The sequence below is a fragment of the Leopardus geoffroyi genome, chromosome D2 (genome assembly GCF_018350155.1).
Source record: "Leopardus geoffroyi isolate Oge1 chromosome D2, O.geoffroyi_Oge1_pat1.0, whole genome shotgun sequence".
NCBI classification, from domain to species: domain Eukaryota; kingdom Metazoa; phylum Chordata; class Mammalia; order Carnivora; family Felidae; genus Leopardus; species Leopardus geoffroyi.
This window is the reverse complement of record NC_059334.1, coordinates 52,615,349-52,628,139: the sequence shown is the minus strand read 5'-3', so window position 1 is coordinate 52,628,139 and position 12,791 is coordinate 52,615,349. Positions and strand designations below refer to the sequence as shown.

At 37.9% G+C, this 12,791-nt stretch overlaps 1 protein-coding gene across 3 annotated transcripts in view; it reads right to left on the bottom strand.

Annotated features, from left to right (window-relative positions):
• The window catches only part of TNKS2 (tankyrase 2), a 67,454-nt gene that overhangs the window by 14,902 nt on the left and 39,761 nt on the right, over positions 1-12,791 (bottom strand). For 2 of the 3 annotated variants that reach the window (XM_045438193.1, XM_045438195.1), the window contains 8 exons: positions 11,921-12,066; positions 9,871-10,036; positions 8,769-8,988; positions 6,051-6,160; positions 4,917-5,105; positions 2,255-2,507; positions 1,470-1,552; positions 8-128 (listed from right to left, as the gene is read on the bottom strand). In XM_045438193.1, coding sequence (XP_045294149.1) covers positions 8-128; positions 1,470-1,552; positions 2,255-2,507; positions 4,917-5,105; positions 6,051-6,160; positions 8,769-8,988; positions 9,871-10,036; positions 11,921-12,066 — 1,288 coding nt within the window. The remainder of the gene's footprint in view (positions 1-7; positions 129-1,469; positions 1,553-2,254; positions 2,508-4,916; positions 5,106-6,050; positions 6,161-8,768; positions 8,989-9,870; positions 10,037-11,920; positions 12,067-12,791) is intronic. The other variant, XM_045438194.1, reaches the window with a different exon arrangement.

Here is a 12,791-nt window from a genome sequence, read left to right as displayed (position 1 = left end):
TAAATACCTTGTTGTCCAGAGAGAAGTCTTTCAACTCCTTTGATTAGTTTGTGTCTATGTCCATAAGCATTGATTCCAATCTCCTTCAGCTCCTTGTGCCCCATCTCAACTAACACATCCAAGGTGATCTTACAAAAGAGGATGAAACTGTTTAGAAGACTTCTATTTGGTAGACATTCACATACTGGTGTTCTCACAATGTATTAGATTCAAACATTTACTTTAGATTTTTTTGAACAGCTTAGAAATGAAAGCAAACCAGTTGTTAAATAGCGTTATTGTCATTTAACATAAGAACCTGAACCGAATTAAGCTGTGAAACAAAAATGTACTTTCAAGTTAATCACATTCAGGTATTCTATTTTGTCTTTTCCACCATCACTCCACAACCCACCCATTTATACATGGCCTTCACTGGTTCCTCCAGACTCCAGACTATGCTAACTGGTACTTGTGCCTCAGGGTTCAAACTATTTCTTTACCCTCAAATATTTTATTTCCACTTTGTGAAACTGAAGACATTCTAAAGATCCTGTATTATTTATACATCTCCCATGAAACTTTTCCTGAGTAGTCCAGCTTGCAATAACCTTTTTTTTCCCTTTGAATTTCTAAAATCTATGCCCAAAACTTATTTCTTCATATGTTGTTAGATCATAAGTAGATCAAAAATTCCTCAGGAGTACAAGTCTATACTAACTATATTTTCTGAACCAAAAAAAAGAAAAAAAGAAAAAGAAAAAACACCAGTATTCTGATGGCATAAATTGGGACTACTCTGGAAAAGCCCAGATACATACTTAGCATATCTATATACCTTCCCATAGTGGCTAGTGAAGTGTCAGACTCAGGGCAGGCAATGAGTGACACAACTGAACTAAACAAACCAAGCTCAAGGATAACTTATTTTAAGGGCTAAATAAGCTAAGCTTTCCATTTGGGAAAGCTATTTTACTATTACTACACCACAGTCCATTTTTCCATATATTTTTAAATTTCTTCTTTGATTTCCTGGTTGACCCATTCATTGTTTAATACATGTTGTCTAATCTCCATGTATTTATGGTCTTTCCAAAAATTTTCTTATGGTTGACCTGGTTTCAAAGCGCTGTGGTCAGAAAATACGCATGGTATGATTTCAATCTTTCTGCATTTGTTGAGGCCTGATGTTGTGACTTAATATGTGACCTATTCTGGCGCATGTCCCATGTGCACTTAAAAGAATGTGTATTTTCATTTGTTTCAATGTACTTCTTATTTCATGAGAGTCCATTTTTATGTGCTAATAAACTAAGCAGAAATTCCAAGATCAAGCCCAATTAGAAGAGTTAACTGATTTCCAGTCCCTTAAAAAAACATTCTCCTCTCCCCACAAACAGTTGAATGGTTTAAGGCACTTCAAGGATGTCCTAATTTTTTCTTGAGGTCTCACAGAACACCAAACCAAGCAAATCAATTCATTTACTCACCTGTTCTCTCTCAAATATATCCATCAGGTGCTCAAGCCCAAGATTCCTTACAAATTGAGTTATGCTAAAATCTACTGCTGGAACTGGAAAATAAAAAATCCAGAACAAACAAACAGAATAAGGTATATCAACATTTTAGCAACAAGGTTATGTGGTATTACTATACACATCAAGAATGCAAAGACGAAGCAAAACATTGCATCAAAAATTGCAAAAAGAGAAAGCTACAAAATCTCAACATCATAGAAGAAACAGCCAATGGGGCACTTTCAGGTTAAAAAAAACATTTCATTAAAAAAAATTTATTTTTAACTGTATCTTTAAAATAAGTGCCCATACTGAAACTAGTGTGTCAATTATATTTCCACTCAAAAAGATATAAGCTACTTCACAAAAAAGTTTATGAAAACAAGTTCCACAATGTTACATAAGGTGAGATGAATTTTGACAGGTAAAAGGTAAAGAGAACAGCTTTATAGAGACCGCAAGTATGCTGTCTTTTTCTTTCCTTTAAAAAAAAAAGATCTTCACAACTGGGTATTCTGATATGGAGTAAAGATATTTCCTAACTCTGTAATAATATACTGGACTAGGTAAAGGCATAACTACTCAAGCGCAAGCCATCTAAACCTTTTGAAAGCATAATGTAAAGAAAACAATGAAAGACTAAAATTTTAAGGCTATGCTAATGAATCTGATACTAACAGTTGTATTTAAAACATGACTTGTTTGCATTCTAAATGACAACTAGGCGGCTACAATACAAGTTAGAAAGTTATTCTCACCCTCCTTTTTCTCCAAGCTAGAGGCACCCTCTGTTCCACTTGAACTAACTACTGAAGACAGTTCAGAAAAACTCCCAGATAAGTTGTCAAGACTGCTGGCTGCAGAAAGACTTGATGGGCTGGATGGACCTGAAGACAGAGCATCTCCGGTAGCTCCTGGGCTTCTCACACCATTGAGCACTTGAGGTTTATAACATGAAGGCAGAGCAGAAGGGGGCATGGCTGCTGTCAGGAGAGCGCTAACATCATCTGCCTAGTGTGTGTGTCAGAGAGAGATTAAATCTGTGATAAGCAAGTTTTAAAATTCTCCTGTACCCAACAGAATACATTAAAAAATATGACAAAAACTCAGATTTGCACTAGAACTGCATATAACATAAAAATGATTATTTTAAAAAGTAAAGCAAATAAGTGACATCCAGCTAAGCTGTTATTAAATATAAAACATAATTCAGAACATCTCTTCCAAGACACAGAGAATAAGAACAAACCTGTTAAATGTGGCTAAGCATAAAAAACCCTAACTTTCATACTATGATTTTCTGCAAAGCACTGAAATGAATTATAGTAACAGCAATTTTAATTTTTTTAAATGTTTATTTATTTTTGAGACAGACAAAGTGTGAACAGGGAGGGGCAGAGAGAGAGAGGGAGACATAGAATCTGAGCTGTCAGCAGAGCCCGACGTGGGGCTAGAACCCATGAACCATGAGATCGTGACCTGAGCCGAAGTCACACACTTAACCGACTGAACCACCCAGGCGCCCCTATAGTAACAGCAATTTTAAAAGGTAAGAATTTTTTAACACTATCGCAATTACTCTGAAAGAAGCAGTAAAACCCTGGATTGCGAGTAACTTGTTCTGTGAGCGTTCCTCAAGATGAGCAGTACGTGACACTGAACATCACATGATCAAAACGGAGCCAACGGTTCTTGAAATCCGCTTTAATATACAAGTGCTCTGGATTATAAGCATGTTTCTGGAACGAATTATGCTCCCAAACCAAGGTTTTACTCTTATTCAATCTACATGGAACTTGAATCTACATGGTGTGTTTATATTTCCTGGAAAATATTCAGTGATACATCCTTAAAATTGAGTTATTTTTGGGGGGGAGAAAACAAAGATAATCATTTTAATCAAATCTACTAGTATGGGAAAAAAATCCTCAAATTTACTAGTTTTAATTTGCTTAATTGGTGATATATATTGTTTTTTTTCACAATGCTCAAGACACTAATAGCAAGAAGTAAATCAGTACTTGTTTTCATGGTTAGTCACATTTATATTGCCTATTTTAATCCTTATCTTTTTTCTTCCCAAGTCTGAGGACTTCCATGGCACCCGCATTTTAAAATAATATTAGCATCATCTATGGGGTGCTTTTTATGTATCTGCTATCATGCCTGGAACTTTAAGTACATTACCTTAATTCTCGTATTAACCAGACACACACACACACACACACACACACACACACACTCTCTCTCTCTCTCTCTTTTTAAAAATTTTATTTTTAAGTAATTGCTACACGCAATGTGGGGCTCGAACTCACAACCTTCAGATTAAGAGCTGCATGCTCTTCTGACTGAGCTGGCCAGGCACCCCTTAACCAGACATTTCACCCCCATTATAGATGACATGACTGAGGCTTAGAGATTAGGCAAGGTGAAAGACTGTACAACTACACGTGGTAGCCAGAATTCTAAGGCAAGTCTGTTAGGCTCTAAAGCCCACACCTGTTCTCTAGAGCACTTTGTTTCATGTCAATTATGTCTGGTGGACTAACAGATGGGTGGAATGAATTAGAAAAGTGCGTTCCCAAGGTAGTTTGGGATTGGAAAGACACTTCCCTGAAGAAATGTTGCAAATATGGTTGGGCTGTCAGCCTGCTGAGAAAAATCTACTTAACCCCCAATGAAGCTGAACTGAATCAGCTTCTCAGTGTAACTTGTGACAGTGGAATCTCTCTCAGTAGAAAGCAATCTGTAGAAGAGAATGCTTTCCCTTTGTATCTCAACAAGAATTTCTTCTCTCTTTCCCTCCACTGCCCTGGCCAATTTCCTCAGTGGTTGAGGTGAGAGAGGAGCCTGTGTCACACTGGCCAAAGAGGAAGTGGAGGCTACAACAGAGACTCCTACGTGAGTTCCCTTGGGGGGGGGGGGGACCTACAACCCAAAAAACTTAAGGAACAAGCTTGTTTTATGAACACTTTTGGGGAGGTAAGCACGGAACCGGAACTCTGGGAACAGGCAGTGTGGGAAGAAATGCAATCCTGACAAGAAGCAGGCTTTGTGGCTGCAGCACCCTGAGGGCAATGAGGGGAAATTCATCAAGACCAGTGTCCTATGTGACCTTGCACAGTATGACCCTTAACAGCCTTCACTGAGGGCCTGTATTTGGAAATTTTATTTCCAAATTAACGTAAGCAGCTATATCTCGTACTTCTTTTTCCTATTTCCAAAAGCACTCAGGATACAATAGCTCATTGATAGTCCTATTATTTACATATTACATTTTAACGCCAAAGAAATCCTATACTTAAACTGAGCTAAAAAAAAGATTTTGCCACATTCACCATAAAGATATTTTATATGTACCAAGCAAACATTAAAAAGTTAAGAAAAGCACTGAGATTTTTCAAAGAGTCCATCACTTACTGAAACTAAATCTAAAGGCGTTTGTCCTTCCTGATTTTTAAGAGTAGGGTCAGCTCCGTGGGCCAACAACAAAGCACAAAGCTGTGTTCGTCCCTTTTGGGCTGCTTCATGCAAAGGTGTGAAAGCCCACTTGTCCGTAGCATTGACACACGCATTATACTTTATTAGTAAAGCTGCTACATCTACATGCTGTAAAAGAAAATACTCCTGTTACAGTCTGAAATCTTATCACAGTTTAGTTCCTAAGAAGAAACTAGCTACATACTTATTTTTCCATATTTTCAAACCTACTCTGGAAATGAAAAAAAAAAATCGTGTTTCTCCCCAACATCATAATTTACGGGGAAGCTGATTAAAAATTACAGTAGACATTTTAATAATTTGAGAAATCAGAAAACATTTAAGAATTCTACACAGGATAGGAACTAAATAAATGAATGCGACTTAAACAACTTCTCATTTATCCAAGTGTTATAACTGCTGAACATCAGTTTAGAAACCAGCAACCTTCCCCAATTATTCAAACTACACCTACTGAAAATGTTCAATACTAATTGTAATATTTAGGGCTGTTATAAACTCAGGAACAATGCACCTGAATCTCTATGGACTCTTAGGAGTCCCAGTGGTTTTCCTGGTACCAACAAATAAACAAAATCATTAACATCTCACTGAAAATAAGAGGTGCTAAGGAAGATAATAAAATGACAAATGTGCTGCATGTCACACAGCAAGCTTACAACAGATTCAGAATTGAAACCTGGACATTATTTAATCTCTTTAGCCCTCATATTTATTCCTCTATAAAATGAAAAAGTCAAACTAAATGCCCTTTGAGAACTGCAATATTGATTTCCACTTTGAAAATTTTAGAGATTAAAAAAAAATTTTTTTTAACATTTATTTTTGAGAGACAGAGTGTGAGTGGGGGAGGGGCAGAGAGAGAGAGGGAAAGAGAGAGAGAATCCAAAGCAGGCTCCAGGCTCTGAGCTGTCAGCACAGAGCCCAACTTGGGCTTGAATCCATGAACTGTGAGATCATGATCTGAGCCGAAGTCAGTCGCCTAACTGACTGAGCCATTCACGCGCCCTGAAAATTTTAGAGATTTTTTAAAGGTAATATAAAAGAACTTACCCCATAAGATGCTGCATTATGTAAAGGAATAAGTCCACCTTTGTCTTGGGCATTCACATCGGCTCCATGTTGCAACAAATACTCTGCAACTTCTAAATTATTATAACCAGCTAATTTAGAAAAGAATTAAAATTACTTCCACTTGTTAATATAAAAAATTAAATCTATGTGTCTGTATATATCTATATAAAAAGCATAGACATGCTTTGAAAAATAAAGCAAGTTTACAGAAATCTAAAATTCTCCACTAGAATATATTAAAAATTTATCTTATGAAAAAAACTGCCCACTGGTCTCAAGTTGGAAGCTTTCAGTGATATGCATTCCACAGACTCTCAAAAGTTATACTGACTGATTTGCTAATATCTTTCCTTTTAAAACCTTCTACCTAAGTCCCTGCCTTTATGGTTGTTATATACAACTTCCTGTACTCAGGTACATGGTCTCAAGGGCTACAAATAAAAGGCATTTAAGCATATAAAAGCCAAGTTAGAAACACAAGTGGCCAGCAGAATAGGAGACAGCACACCAGCATGGGTCTCAAGACTCCATTTTCCTGGAAGGCTGCAAAGACATGCTTTTTGTAGAGTGAGATCTTAGGGATATACACCTGTGCGCGTCTCATAGTAGAACCTAATGTTGCTAAAGCCATGAAGTGAAACTTAGTATTTTATAAATATACCATAACTTCTTAGCTGTCATACTGGGAACTGTTAGTTATCTTAGTACATAGTCTTATGGTAAAGTATATTTTATTTGACACACAATCATAGATTGAAAGCAAATTGGGAACTCTGCCAACATAAAACCAGGTATCACTTGAAACTTTAAAATAGTTCAAAATATCTTATTCACATTTATTTTTTTGTAGCTTTTATTCTTTTGCTAAAGGATTTAAAGCCAAAACATTTAAGATCAAGAAGGGAGAAACAAAACCACAGAACTACCATAAACTAAGTATTACAATGAATCCAAAAGTTCTTTCAGGTCTCAAGTTATAAAACTGCACAAGGAGGCAGAAATGTTTTGCATATACAACTTATTTACCACTTACAAAGACAGCACAGATTTAAATAGTTATTGTTAAATGTTCTAGATAAGCTACCATAAAGATACAGAAGAGCTAATATAAATAAATATACACAGCATAATTCAAATCGGATGTCACATCACATCCTGTCTTGTATGCATGAAAAACTCCTGATTACCAGGGGAAGTATAAAAGCTTTCTGTCATCATGTTAGCACTTGTGGTTATCACTTCCAAAATTCTCTAAAGACATAGAGTAATTCTTTTCCTTGGACAGTGGGGTCCCAACTTACAGGTGGTGAAAGTTTAAAGGTAAAAATCACATATCACCAAAATTGTCTTAAAAAAATTTTTTTTAACGTTTATTTTTCGAGAGACAGAGAAAGACAGAACATGAGCGGGGGAGGGGCACAGAGAGAGGGAATCACAGAATCTGAAGCAAGCTCCAGGTTGTCAGCGCAGAGCCCAACGTGGGGCTCAAACTCATGAACCACGAGATCATGACCTGAGCCGTAAGCTGGATGCTTAACCCAGTCGGAGCCACCCAGGCATCCCCCAAATTGTCTTTTAAATACTAAGAGCACACTCAGTTATTCACACTATGAGACTAACATACACTGAGAGAGAGAGAGGAAAAAAAAATAAGAGTAGACATCCATCTCCCATTTTACACAAAGTGGCAGAAACAACTGCATTACTTTTTTCTCTGATTTATTTTTCTTTCTAAACTCTGTATATTTAGATAAACTTGTATGAGTCATATTATGCCTTTAATGTGACACCAATGAAGCAACAGCTGTAAGTTCAGGGATTTTAACGGCCCGTTCCCTAGCATCTTCCACGCAGCTAAAGAAACCAGGCTGTACACCTGCACTAAAAAGCAATTGCACTGTGCCAATTTCATGAGTGAAAACTTGTAAAAATGTTATGTGCTCAACTGTCTCCCAAATTCCTATGTTGGAGCTCTAACCATCAGTACCTTAGAATGGGACTGTATTTGGAGATGAGGTCTTGAAAGAGGTAGTTATGTTAAAATGAGGCTGGTAGGGAAGGTCCTAATCCAACCTGGCTGGTGTCCTTATAAGAAGAGATTAGGACACACTGTGAAAGACACCAGGCATGTGCACACAACAGAGAAAAGGCCATGTGACGACACAGTAAGAAGGTGGCCATCTGCAGCCCAAGGAGAGACTAATCCTGCCAACACCTTGATCTCCAGACTGTGAGAAAAAGTTTGTTGTTGAAGCCTCCAGTACCTTCCTATGGCAGGACTAACAAAATACAACAAATTACTTTGGCAATAGGCTTACGTAACTTTTTAGTCTTAAGATTTTTTTCTGCTTGTGCTTAGTAGCTACCCCAAGAGTGGAGAGCTTTAGCACGAGGAGGAAAGCTGGCTCAAGCAGGCTAATTTTTCAAGTTTATATGGCCAAAACTCAATCACCAAAGAGGATTTAAAAATTATAGTGACCAGCAGAGCCTCTTTCAATTGTTCTTACCGAATGAAACACACTAGCACTAAAGTGAACATGAAATACAGTTGCCCTGTACAAATATACTCAGGTATAACGGTGGTAAAAGACGACATCTGAGTTGCATCTTTTAAATTTACTTGCAGGAAATATTTTACTCCGATAAAATGAATCTTAGATGTCACCAGCTTAAAGGTATGCAACTTCATTCACTTACCTGCTAAATGTAAAGGTGTTGAATGTCGGCCTTGGGTATCACGGCAATTTACGTTATCAGGAGAAGACAACTTCTTTACTCTGGCTAAACAACCCTTCTTGGCAGCATCTAACAAAGCCGCGTCTCCCCGAAGCAGATCTTGGATGTCTGTATCTCCATCTTTAACAAGATCCAAAGGAGTATTTCCATCCCTGTTTTTCTTTGTAGGGTCCGCACCATGCTGGGCATGTGAAAAATAGACAAAGGGGTACTAGCTTAAGTTTGCCCTTAGTCAAGAAGAAAATAGTCAATGTAACTATACCAAAAAAACCTATCCTATTTTATATGGAGAGACTCTACCTTAAAGATGAACATGGTTGTTATATTTGATTTAGTACACAGAAAATTATAATAAAAAGAATACAGAGGCAGTTAAATATTATTGGGCTTTAATAATGCAATTAAATTATTACTATTATTATTTTATTTTTTTAAAGTAGGCTCCACATCTAACTTGGGGCTTGAACTCACAACCCTGGGATCAAGAGTCGCATGCTCTACCAACTGAGCCACCCAGGGACCCCTATAATGCAATTTAATAAAAATTTTACATTACGTTCAAAATAAGGTAGTATTTCATTAACAGCTGACTTCCATGTATGCTATTTTTAATTTTCACGAACACTGACATAAAGTATAGATTTAATTTAGTCATATGCTCTACTGACTGAGCCAGCCAAGTGCTCTTTTGTTTTTTGTGTAAAATATCTACACTGGTACCTGTATTAAACCAGTACTATCACTTTTATTAGTGCCAAATAAATCTGGCTTATAAATTACATAATCCATCAAATGTCTTGAGGCTAAAGTACTATATAGGAAAAATGAAGACAATCATCAGAGAACTGTTACATGAAGATAGCTGACTTTATATAAAAAATCTGTGTGTGGTAAACATCCTAGCAGATTAAGATATACAAGTGTTCATGACGTTTATTCTGAAACTGAGGTAGAGAATTAGCTCTGTTTCATACTCCTTTACAAGTTTAAGTTTATATTAAAAGTTATTAGAAATATAAACATATTCTATGTAATAAACCCAGTCCACAGTAAGTAAATATACCTGGAGTAGGAGTTTGCAAATTTCATACTTTCCTTTTGCTGCAGCTTCATGTAAAGGTGTAAATTTCCATAAATCAGCTACATTAACTACTGCTCCATGCTTAACAAGAAGTTCTGCAACTTCATAATGTCCATAAGAACATGCATTGTGCAAAGGTACAAGGCCTCTGAAATGAAAAATTACATAAGGAATGCAACACAAAGATATATATATATATATATTTAATTTTTATTAAAAAAATCTTTTAAAAAGCTTATTTATTTTAATATGAAGTTTATTGTCAAGTTGGTTTCCATACAACACCCAGTGCTCATCCAACAGGTGCCCTCCTCAATGCCCATCGCCCACTTTCCCCTCCCTTCCACCCCCCCATCAACCCTCAGTTTATTCTCAGTTTTTTTTTTTTTTTAAATTTTTTTTTTTTTTTTTTTTTTCCAACGTTTATTTATTTTTGGGACAGAGAGAGGCAGAGCATGAACGGGGGAGGGGCAGAGAGGGAGGGAGACACAGAATCGGAAACAGGCTCCAGGCTCTGAGCCATCAGCCCAGAGCCTGACGCGGGGCTCGAACTCACGGACCGCGAGATCGTGACCTGGCTGAAGTCGGACGCTTAACCGACTGCGCCACCCAGGCGCCCCTATTCTCAGTTTTGAAGAGTCTCTTATGGTTTACCTTAAATGCTTATTTTTGAGAGAGTGAGCGAGAGGGAAAGCGAGCGCATGCACAAGCAGGGGAGGAGCAGAGAGAGAGGGAGACACAGAATCCAAAGCAGGCTCCGGGCTCCGAGCTGTCAGCACAGAGCCTGACACAGGGTTCGAACTTGTGAACCACGAGATCATGACCTGAGCTAAAAGCAGACGCTCAACTGACTGAGCCACTCAGGCACTCCTACTTATTTATCTTTCGATATTTATTTATTTTGAGAGAGAGAGAGAGAGAGCGCGCAAGCAGGGGAGGGACAGAGAATCTGAAGCAGACTCCTTGCTGTTGGCACAAAGCCTATGCAGGGCTCAAGCCCACGAACGTTGAGATTGTGACCTGAGCCGAAGTCGGACACTCAACCAATGGCACCACCCAGGCGCCCCCACAAAGACAGATTTAACTTAGAATTACATATAAGTGATATATTTCTTTTTATTTTATTATTTTTAAAATTTTTTTAACTTTTGTTTTTGAGAGAGAGCGTGCGCATGCGCATGAGTGGGGGAGGAGCAGAGAAAGAGGAGACACAGAATCCAAAGCAGGCTCCAGGCTCTGAGCTGTCAGCACAGAGCCCAATGCGGGGCTCGAACTCAGACCGTGAGATCATGACCTGAGCCGAAGTCAGACGCTCAACCGATTGAGTCACCCAGGCACCCCTGACATATTTCTTGAACTGCATAAGAGGTTACACTGCTTATTATTATTTTATAGAACCTAAATATTTTGAAAACAGAAATGGAATTATTTTTGGAGGGTCTGGGAGGAAATTTAAAAAAATTTTTAAATTGCAGAGAATATAACAAACACCTGTAGACTATCTAGAATTGAGAACTGTATACTTCTGAAGAAAAATACACAGGAAGAATTCAAATATCCTCAATGCATACTGAAAAATTCACTATATTAAAAATCACACTCATCTCCTTAGTCATTATAAGATTACAAAGCATTATACAAATAAGGCTTTATATAAATGCTAACCATTATAAAATCTATTTACTTACTTATTTTTAGAGAGAGAGAGAAGAGTGTGCGAGCAGGGGAGGGGCAGAGGGAGAGAGAATCTGGACATGGGGCCTGATGCCAGAACCCTAGGACCATGACCTGAGCCCAAATCAAGAGACAGACGCTCAACCGACTGAACCACCCAGGTGCCCCAGATCCCTCATAAAATCTTAACTGAAATTAAGAAGCTACATTTAAGCCAGTGTTAGGTAACAGACTTCTCTGAAAATAAAAGCGCTACCAACCCAACTATCCGAAAAAGATTTTCAAAAAAAATTTTTTTCACACTTTCCTAGAAAGGTCAGATAAAGGAAAAGAGGCCACAGCAATTCTTGGTACTTGCCCTTTATCTTTAGCATGCACATCAGCTCCGTGTTGCAGCAGATACTCCACCACAGACACCCTATTGTAGCCAGCTGCAAAATGGAGTGGTGTAGACTGACGCCCTTCAATGTCTCTGCAGTTGACACTCTGAACAGTGCACAATTTCTGTAGGATGGAACACAGTACACACATGATGCTGACTATCCTGACTTCTTGTTTTCATTAGTTTAGTAGAAATTTCAAATGTCTGATTTATTTTCTTGCCTCATTAAATCAGTATTCTCAGAAACTAATTTTCTTTTTTTAAATTTACTTACTTATTTTGAGAGAGAGCTGGGGAGGGGCAGTTAGAAAGGCAGAGAGAGAATCCCAAGCTCTGCACTGTCAGCACAGAGCCCCACACAGGGCTCAATCTCACGACCCTGGGATCACAGCCTGAGACATTAAGAGTTGGACACCCAACTGACTGAGTCACCCATACACCCCATTATTTTACCTTGTCATTTACAGGGAATTATATTCTTATTTTACCTCGTCATTTATAGGGAATCCATCCCTCTGGTCCTCTCATCTATGCCTAAAGATGAGGCTAAAGCTAGTGGGTAAATTTTATCATTATCACTACTACTATTTACACAAAGGTAATCTAAAGTACCAATTATCAGCAATCGTTCATGGCAAATATACATAGAGGTAGACCGGGTCACAGAAGTATTGGCATCACCTGGGGTTTGTTACAAATGCAGAATCTCAGACCCTCATCTATGGAGCCAGAGCCTGCATTTTAACAAAATCCTGAGATGATCCGTAAGCACACTAAAGTCCGAAGTGCTACAAGTTCTAGAAGTACTGCTCTAGACAGGGGTTCTCAAATTTTCATGCGTACTGGA